Source organism: Otolemur garnettii, unplaced genomic scaffold (genome assembly GCF_000181295.1).
Source record: "Otolemur garnettii isolate 467f Iridium unplaced genomic scaffold, OtoGar3 scaffold00031, whole genome shotgun sequence".
Classification (NCBI taxonomy): Eukaryota; Metazoa; Chordata; class Mammalia; order Primates; family Galagidae; genus Otolemur; species Otolemur garnettii.
In genome coordinates this window covers 9109183-9119662 of record NW_003852426.1, presented here as the reverse complement: position 1 = coordinate 9119662, position 10480 = coordinate 9109183, and the positions used below count along the sequence as shown (strand labels likewise).

Sequence of the window (10480 nt, the reverse complement as noted above, 5' to 3'; positions counted from 1 at the left end):
CCTAATTGAAATGTGTTCGTTTAATATACCCTATCCTTCAGAGTGCATAGTTCATAATTTGGAAGCACATTATCAGTTAATCTCGTTATTTTTCCTGGTTCTTCCTTTGAATTCTGTAAGATAGTGTGTGGCACATTCCCTGTGGAATTGTGTGATGCTCAGAAGAGTGAGTTGTTCATTAACCTGTGAACCGTCAGGTCTCGTTGGAGAGTGAAGAGAGCAAGTTGCTCCAAGGTTAATGCTTGTTTGTTGGAGATGAAGCCTCCAGGGAGATAAAAAGGGTGAACAGGCCACGATGCTCAAGGCCTGCCCTGTGAAACTCTGCAGTGTGTGGAGATGCCAGATTCATGTGGCCAGGAGGGAGGCTGCAGAGCAGGCTGGGCCCTCTCTGCAGATCACGTCCTCTGGTCAGGAGAAGACTTCCTAGCAGTCAAGTGGGGGCCTTGGCGTAAGTATATCAGGTATATAATAAGGAGGATTAAATCCTAAGAAGGATTTAGGAGCAATATTAAAATAAGAAAATGTGAATAGTTTTCAGTAGTTTCTGTGGATTTTTCCTCTTAAAAAAGAAAGCAATATTGATTTCATGCATTTGTCTGCGATAGATGAGGTCTTCCGCTGAGTTGGAAAGCATCCGATTTGGGGTGTATTTGTGCACATGCACAGGCACATCCCTAACCATAAAGTGAGGGTAGAAGCTATTTGTTCCTCTCCAGGGTAAATGTCATAAGGACGTAAAATCGTACTGGCATTCAAGGGTTGAAGTGAACAGAACCTGGTTTGATTTTCTAAGTAAACCAAATCAAAGTTTTACTTTATTTTCTATAAAGTGATATATTCCTAATTTTGCTGTAATTCTTCTAGGCTCAGGTGGAGCTAACCCTAAGGGGTAGGTACAGGGTCTGAAGTTAAGTTCAGTTTCCTTTAGTCCATATCCTCATACACTGTATGTTTAAATGAATCTCATTTTGCTATCCTTGGATTGGTTGTAATGGAGGCTCATTTTCAATAGATTTCTTTTTACTCTCAGGTATATTCGAATCGTTGGGACTCACAACACAGTGAACAAGATTTTTCACATTGTGGCTTTTGAATGTATGTTTACAAACAAAGCCTTCACTATTGAGAAGGGACTGATAGGTAAGTATTCCAATTATATTTTTGTATATATACTTAGATATTCTATCTTCAGATATTTTGTTTTTTGTTTAACTCATCTTAATCAGCTCTAAGGACTCTGGTTGATTTGAATGCCTTATGCCTGAGTGACATAGGGTATGGTTTACATTTTTAGAAGTAGTCAAAATACTAATTCTAGTAAACCTGAAAAATGAATATAAATGTTATATTAATAGCTAAGAATTGAAAATATTTTAGTGATTCATTCAGATTTGATATGTAGGGGATGTTTATTGTAGGCAAAGCCTGTCTTAGTAAGAGTTTTCTATATTTAATGGTGGCTGAGTTCAGGGAGGAAGTCAATATAATATTGATTGGCTATTCATACTTCACAAACCATGCAGGTATTTTGGCCTTTGATTTGATATGAATGGTCTACTCAACTTGGGGAGTATCTTCTTTTCATGAATGTATGAATTCATAATTGCCGGGTTTAGCCAAGTTCACCTTTAGAAAGTGCTTGCAGATAATTTAAAGCAGAATGACTGAATTGTCATTGTACAAGTTAAGCTATTGGGTGTAAATACTGTCTGATTGATCTTTAGAAAGGGTATTTCTAATTTTGGTTTAGTTGCTGTTTGGTTGCTTTCTGTTGTATTTTGGTTTCATTTTAGGTAATGTTTAGTTTGGACATTGTGTACAGTCCTTCCCAGGTGTTGACATTCTGGGTATCCTGAGAGGCTTTTCCCATCCAGCCTTGTGATTCTTCTTCTCTTTTTCCCATGCCCATGGGTTTTTACTCACTTGCCATAAATATCATAGACTAATTAGATCCTTGAATGTGTACCATTACTGCAGTAAGTGTGGGGGATGAGATGTCCCTGCCTTGTGTTACCTCAAATAGAATTCTGTGCCTTCACAAAGGATCTGGTGTTTCTTCTCCTTCTCAGGTTCTGCCCGTATTGAGACACACATATTAACACGTGTCCTAAAAACATAGATTACTATACTGGGAAAGATGAATGTAACTCACAAATTTTACTAATTCTTTGAAAAACCATAGCCTAAATGTTTCTAACTCCTGCTGTGTATGAAACATAATCCTTTATTTAGGTAAATTTAATTTAGTAGCAGGAATAGAAAGTTTTCCAATAGTTGAACTTTTAGAGCTCAAATAAATGATTATTTTGGTCTTATTTTTGTTATAGATATAATTTTTTAATATTAAATGTAAAGGTTCATAATTTTTTGACTTTAAAATAATTAGAAAGTAAACATCTTTTGAAACATCACTTAATATTATGGTCTTTTAATTCTGCAGGCTATATGGAATTATGGTAATGGAGGGATCTGGAAAGTGGACTCTTTTTCACCAGCCACCCAGGTTCTTCTATAGACTGTGGGCCTCACTATGTAGTGTGTAGTTAAGAGAATCCTCAGTGAGAAGTCTTAGAAACCAAGACCCTTCATATTCGCAAGAGGGGTAGCATTTGGCTACTCATTTTAGCCTCATGCACTGCAATTTTAAACATGGTGCAGAAAAGATGCCATATACGTTTATCAGTTCCTCCTTCTTACTACAGGAAGAACAGGTTTGTGGACACTGCAATTACCAAAGAAACAGCTCTATCTGGTGTGAAAGGCTGTTATAAGAATGAAACTCAGGAATGGTCGTAGTGAGGGATGCTGTCGTTGGTCTGCATGTTTTGTCCAAACTGAGCTTGTCAGCATTAGCAGGAGCCATAATAGTCTCAGACATATCAGGAGACAAAAGAAGATTACAGAGACACAAGAAGTGGTTTTGGTGTCTAGTCAGACACTTTTCTTCAAGCCTTTTTCTATGATGCTCAGAAGTTTAACTGCACAGAGCATGGCAATCATCTGCCTGTCATTGCCCCTCAACCAAATGGGAGCAGTGGTAACAGTAGGCAGATATGTGCATGCACTTGCCAGCAGGTAGTCTGCAGAGGGATCTCTCCTGGCCCTCCTTAGGACCCTCCTTACAGCTTAAAGTCCCCCTATGCTGGGCAGTGGGATGAGTGATAAGAGAATTCAAGGGGATCTCATTATCTTCTTTTTGACATTGTGGTTCTACTTAGCTTACAGAGCTCTTTAGAATAGTAATGGCTAGCTTTCCATGATGGTTATCTCAGGACTACACAGGCCTTGGCCAGCCACTCTACAGGGACCTCTCAGAAAAGAGTGGTCCTCTGTAGGCAGTCTCTGAGTTACAAACATCCGACTGACGTACAGTTTGCACTTATGAGTTGAGGCTATCACAGGTAATAGATAGATGTATCCATTCCAACTTATATACAAATTCAACTTAAGAATCCACAAAACCTATCTCATTTGTACTCAGGGAGCTGTCTGTAGTGGAGGCACAGATGTGTCAGTATCATCTGGAGTTATTTTTAAATTGTGGATGTGTACTTCTTACTTCTACTTATGTCCTATGAAATGTGAACTCCTCTCTTGAGAACCATTGACATAAACTCCAGACTTTCATAGGAAAAAGAAAAGGAAAGCTAAAATAATCTCATCATAAATAGCTAGAGTCTCAAAGCCTACTTTTGTGTTTCTAGATTCATAACCTGTTTCATTCAGTTTTAGGTCTTCCTTTCACAGTTTAAATTCCTTTAATTAGTTATTTGTAGGCCCTAAAAATGACTTTTAAACTATTTGGGCTTTTTAAAAAATCAATTTTTAATATTACTATCTACAATAATATTAAACCTGAACACACCTAATCTCTTCTGATCTCAGAAACTAAGCAAGGTTGATTAGCATGTGGATGGGAGATTTTTAATGTCATTACTTAACATGAATAATCATGACAGGAAATAACATAAATACAAATAACCATGTTAGCAGTATGAAATTGTAGTCCTCTTTCACCATCAAAGGTTTTCTTTTTCATTTTTGACGACAGCATGTCACTCCTCATGCTGCTTCCCTTGCACAGATCCAAGGGGAAGCTCTGAAGTCCTCCAGGTTCATGTATCCATGAGAAGAGCCTCAGCTTGATCACACTGCCCAGAGCTGGGCCCTCTCCCACTTTTGCTGCTGCCACCATAGCACCTCCTCCTGTGTCTAGATCTTGCTGGGATGTATTCTCTGCTGGAAGAGTCAGCCCGTGAGGACTATCTCCTCTGTTAGGAGGCATTTGTAGGAAATCCTAACCTTTCTTACCAGTGAGGTGTGGAAGAAATAATTAAAAGAGACATGACCACTATTTTATAAATGTTCACTCTCCCAAAGAATGTGTTTGCTTTGCCCTGGCAGCCCAGTTTGTGATACGTACGTAGCATTTGCCAAGTCCTTCTACTTTTTCATGATTGCCAAATTTTTTCATTTAATTTTGTGGCATATCTACTAGTTATTGAAGTAGAGGGAATAGTTTCTATCACCCATCTTAAAGATCTAGCAATTCACAGCCAACCTGGTTTATCTGTATGTGATCTACGTCCTCTTTATCAGATTATTTTGAAGCCAGTCTCAGACATTTTATCATTTCATCCATAAACATTTCATTAAGTATTTTTAAAAATATGGCCTCATTTTTGTAGCCATAACCATAATACCATTATAATACTCTCGAATTGAACAGCAATTCCTTAAGGGTATTAAATAACCAGTCAGTGTTCAAATTTCCCTAATCGCTTCAAAGTAGTAAGAATATTTGTTTTATAGGTGGTTTAAATGCAGATAAGGTCCATATTATGCAAATAGCTATTATGTATGATTCTTAAACTTTAAATGTATAGTTTCCCTTTCTTTTACTTGTCTATCTCTGTCTGTCTTTCTTTTTCTTTATTTTTTTTCTCTTTCCAATTACAATTCATTTGTTGAAGAAAAAAGGTTTTTGTCCTATAGAGTTTCTGACAGCCTGGGTCTCGGTCATTGAATCCTCATGCTAATATTTAGCTTGTTTATTCATGTCATTTCTTGTATCTTGGTAGTTAGATAAAGGTTTAATCAAATTCAACTATTTCTTAATAATTATACTCCCTAGGTAGTATTATGAGTCAGTTATTAAGAAGCACAGAAAATCTCTGGTTGTCACTCTCTCTTAGATGTTCACATCCATTGATGATTATGTCTTAGATCCATTATTTTATAAATTTGGACTGCAAAATGGTTATGTTCTCATTCTGTCATTCCTTCTTCATTTAGTTGCTAGAAAGAGAAAATTTTCCTTAACACTCATTTGGCAATCCTGAGAGGTAATTTGTCCTGGAAAAGGATAATGTTTTCAGTTTTCAGAATAAAGAGGTGATTCCTAGCATCTTCCAGTAGTAATCAATCAGATTTATTTTTGGAGTTTTTTAGGGACAGGTGAGTACATTTTGAATTTATGAGATTAAAACATTTGACTTTTTTAATCATTTGTGCTTATTATTAGTGATATTCAAATTGTCCCACCTTTAGTGTCTTCAGATGGGCTCTCTAACCTTTTTGACGTGACTTCAGTAGTCTTCCCTAGTTCTTTGTTTTCTGGCATGACAAAATGTATCAGGTTCATCCTGTACATTTCCTGCCCTTGATCTGGAATCAGCCATTTCTTTAATAAGCCTTGATTCTGTTTAATGGGAAACAGTATAGATACTGTTTATAAACCTCAGCGTAGATACTAGAAATGATCCGTACTACTATGTTTGTTACTATTTCTAGGCTTTCAGTAGATAGAACTAGGAACAACATTTAAATATACTTATTTATTTTTTAATTGGTGGGACCACACCTACAGTGCATCTTACAAGAGTACATGTGAAATTTACTAAGTGTAGAATTAGTAATGATAATAATAAATGTCTTAACACAATAAGAAAATGCCGTGAAGGCTATGTTAACCAGTTTGATGAAAATATTTCAAATTGTATATAAAACCAGTACATTGTACCCCATGATTGCATTAATATACATAGCTATGATTTAATAAAAAATAAATAAATAAATTTGTTTATATGTTATACATATTGAACAGATAAAATATCTCATGAATATATGCTGATACAGCTAATTCAAATTCAACACTATAAAGTTTTTGTTTAACCTTTGATCTTTCTCTCATCTCCATTTCTCCATACTGAAGATCTTGGTTATCAATGATACGGTGCAATAATTTATTTGGTTTAGCCCCAGTTCATACAAAATAGCCTTAGAATAATAGTATCCATATATCACGAACTATATGATTACTGAAAACAGTTTAAGATTTTTGCAATTATTTGTGGGTCCTTCTATCACTAGACATACACAGTAAAATGATTATGTTTTAAAGTCACTTGAACTGATTCTCTATGTGGTTATGCCGCCATTTCAATATATAATGAGACTTATCTATTTCATTTTACTTTGAACATTTAGGAATTGTCTTTACAATTTTTTGTTTTATGACTGTATGGAATATATTCTTTCCAAATCAAGTCAACAAAAGATACATTCAGAGAAATCAAGCTTGTATTTCTGTTCCTTTACCCATATAATTGCTTTTTCCTCATTTTTCTTCCTTCAATTAAAAAATGGGGAAATGTATTTATTTATATATATTTGTTGGTTTAATTATTATTTTTTTTAATTTCAGATTAATACGAGGGTACATACAGTTAGGTTACATTGTTTGCATTTGTAAGGTAAAGTCCTAGTTGTGGTTAAGTCCTTCACTCAGGACGTGTGCCATATATCCTGCATTGCCCCCGTTAGGTAGGAATGTACTGAAGCCCCCACCTTCTTGGATTAAATTGTTTTTCTCTCACATGGGCCTGTGGTTAATCTACTAGTTTCAACGTAGTATTGCATTCATGGGCAATACTTTTTATTAGTTTGCTTTTCCATGCTTGAGATACTTTACTAAGGAGAATGTTCTCAGAATCCATCCAGGTAAATACAAAACCTACAAAATGTCTCTGTCTTTTTTTATGGGTATACATATGCCATAGTTTATTGATCCATTATGGGTTGATGGGCACTTGGGTTGTTTCCACATCTTTACAATTGTTATTTATATTTTATGTGCCCCTAACCTTCTTAAATAATTGGTAGCATGCTATATATTATAAATACTTTTTTCACTTTGCTTTTTTGTACTTAACACTTATTTTGGAGCTAGCAATGTAGAAAGATATTTTTCATTTCTTTTTATAGCTATAGGGTACTTATCAGGATAGATACACCATAGTTTATGGAAATAGTTCTCTACTGATAAACCGTTTGGGTTGTTTGTAGTCTTCTTCTCCTGTAAATAGTGATACTGCCTTGTATGTAAGTCTTTTCCTATTTTCACCAGTATATAATTGGGAGAGTCCTAAAGGAGGGATCAGAGGGTATGATCAAAGGGTAAATCCACATATAATTTTGCTAGATATTGCCAAATTCGCTTTCATAAGGATTATACCAGTTGTAAATTCTCACTGACATTGTATGATAAAAAATGTTTTTTCCACAACCTTTCTGATCAAGCATATTGTCAAACTTCTGGATTTTGGCCAGTAAAAAAATGATATCCCATTGCAGTTTTAACTATATTTCCCTTATCAGAAAAATTGAGCATCTTTTCATTTTAAGTTCCATTCACATTTCTATTTCTTTTTAAAATAGCTCTTTTCTTCTTATGAGTCTTCTAGATGAATAGAGAATATGCTTTTAGTAAGACTTGGGGGAGCAGTAAACACTTTACACTGATTATTACAGTGTGGTATTTAGCATTACAGGAGTCTGGTTTCCTTTCCTACAGTCTCCTGATTCTTCTGGAAAATATAAGCTCTTATAAGTCCTTCTCCATCCTTTTCTTTGGCTCTACCTCTCTATTTAAAGATATAATAACCAAAGCATGGAGCTCTAAGTTCAAAATTCAAGACTTTTTAACCCTTTTAAAGAATGAATGAGAAGAAGATCCTATTACCAGTTTCAGGCCATTAAATGTTACCTCTGTGTCTGCCAGTCTGAATCTAGAAAGATTGGTGGCTCTTTATTCTAGTATCTTGTTAGTAAGTAGTCTTACTTTATCTGTCACTTTCCTGTTTGAGGTTTCAGTCACCTATAGTCAACCATGGCCCAAAAATATTAAATGGAAAATTCCATGAATAAACAATTTATAAATTTTCAGTTGCATACTATTGTGAGTGGCATGATGAACTCCTGTGTTGTCCCACTCTGTCCCTCTGGGGATGTGAATCATCCTTTGGTCCAGGGTATCTGTGCTGTATATGCTACCTGCTTATTACTTTGTAGGGGGGAAAAAACAACAGTGTATACAGCGTTCAGTACTTTCTGAGGCTTGGCATTCACTGGAAGGTTTCGGGATGTCTCCACTGTAGGTAAGTGGAGACTACTGTGATTGTGCATGAGAGCCCATATCCATTAGCTGCCATCTTCAGTACTACCAGAAGCAGATAGAAAAGCATATATGTTTTTTCCTTCCTCCCATCTTCTAGTCTCCTACCAGTTTCTTCTGTTGGAAGAACCAAAAGCCAACCTGGTAAGGGAAATCTGAGAACTGTAGTTTGCAAGGGTTTAGTGTCAAGCAAGGAAAGAATGGAGCTGAAAGCAAACCCATGACTGGCACAAAGCAGAAAGACTGTAAAAGGGAGAATACTATGTAGCCTTAAAAAATACTATGTAGCCTTTTATGTTCACATGGATGGAGCTGGAACATATTCTCTCTTAAGTAAAGTATTTCAAGAATGGAAGAAAAAGTATTTAATGTACTCAATACTTTTATAAACCAATTTATATTTACTCACACTTTCTTATGTAAGATAGACCACAACTATAGCCGAGGATGAAGGAGAGAAATGGAGTGGGAAGGGAAGGGAGGGGAGAGGTTTGATAGAGGGAAAGGGTAAATGGTGGGACCACACTTATGGAGCATATTGCAAGGGTACAAGTCAAATCTATCTAAAGTATAGAACATAAATGTCTTAACACAATAATCAAGTAAATGAGGTGAAAGCTATATAAGTTTGATGTAAGCACTCCAAATTGTATTAAAAAATCAACACATTGTACCCCACATATGCATAAATGTATTCTTGATCCATGTGTATATGACTTAATAAAAGGGGAGGAAAAAAAGACTGAAAAGGGGGCTCTTTCCACCAGGAAACTTACTGTTTATTTCCAAGTAGCTGGCTAAGCACAGTGGCAGTGTATGGAGATATGTGGAGTGGAGAGGTGACAAACAGGTGTGGGTAAAGGTTATAGATTGAGTTAGGCTGTAAAGGAACCCAGCATATTCTCTTGCCTCATAAGATTACACTTATGAAGAGTGATGTTTTGAGCTGGACCTTGAAAAATTCAATAAATGGAGCATTATAAAATTGCTAATTCCATAGCAATAAAAATGAGTGACACTTGTTTCCCTCAGAAGAGAAGAGCCAAAGGCAGTAAATAGAAGTAGGTGGTCTGTGATTGCTACTGTCATTAAAAGTATTTTGAGATTGTAACAATATGTTTAGGGTGCTGTAAAATTTCTAAAATAAGTTGAGTTGGAAATCAGGGCTGTGAAGGGCTTTTGGCATCCCATGAACGAGGGCAACTGTGTTGAGTAAAGTAAGTGCCCTGTGGAGCAGAAACAAAGATTTGGAGTGGGGAGTTCATTAATAGACAAAGGCATTAGAATATGGCAAAGAAGCATACTTTCTTCTGACTTGGCACAGGGGCCCTAAAGGCCTAATGCAGATAGTTTCTTAAGATAGTACCAATTTGTCTGGACTAGCATAGACAAGAAGGCTAGCTTTTCTCAGACTCATTTCTCTAACCAGATACTAAGATTAGTCCTAATTGCCCTTGAAGCCTAATTTCTTTAGCTACTGTAAATGATGTGGCATTAAGGAGACATTTATTAACAGACTGCTAAGTGTGTCTTAGGTACTGGGGAAGGAAGGCATACAGGTATAGGTAGTTTCTGCCTTGGAGGATCTTAACGATCTAATAGAGGAGAAAGACACCTTAACAGAAGGTGACAGCACAGTAAAACAAGTGACATATTGGGAGGTTTCAGCAGATGGTATAGAAACGCTGAACAGGGACACTAACCTGAGTTGGGGGAGTGATATCAGGGAAGACATCTCAATGGAGGGGATGAATTGGGCCAGTCCCGAAGAAGATAAAGAAGGAAGAAAGCTCTGGAAGAATTGTGGAAAGTGATCAGCGTGTGCAGGGGCTTATCTCACAACTCACTCCACAGCCAGAGCCCCTTCCAGTGCGCCACCACCTTGGGCTTGGTGGGGGAATTGGAGTATAAGTTACAGTTGCCTGTAGTCTTTCACTTTTCCTTTGGAGAAAACAAAGTATTATTTTCTCACAAGATCTTAATTTTATAAAAATTCTGAATAAAGTAAATACCCCTCAGTAATGC

At 36.4% G+C, this 10480-nt stretch overlaps 1 protein-coding gene across 1 annotated transcript in view; it reads left to right on the top strand.

The window, feature by feature from the left end:
* The first annotated feature begins 605 nt into the window (after window positions 1-605).
* The window catches only part of LOC100963297 (BTB/POZ domain-containing protein 9), a 156567-nt gene continuing 146692 nt past the window's right edge, over window positions 606-10480 (top strand). Inside the window, exons 1-2 of the mRNA XM_023512814.1 lie at window positions 606-685; window positions 1031-1140. Coding sequence (XP_023368582.1) covers window positions 606-685; window positions 1031-1140 — 190 coding nt within the window. The remainder of the gene's footprint in view (window positions 686-1030; window positions 1141-10480) is intronic.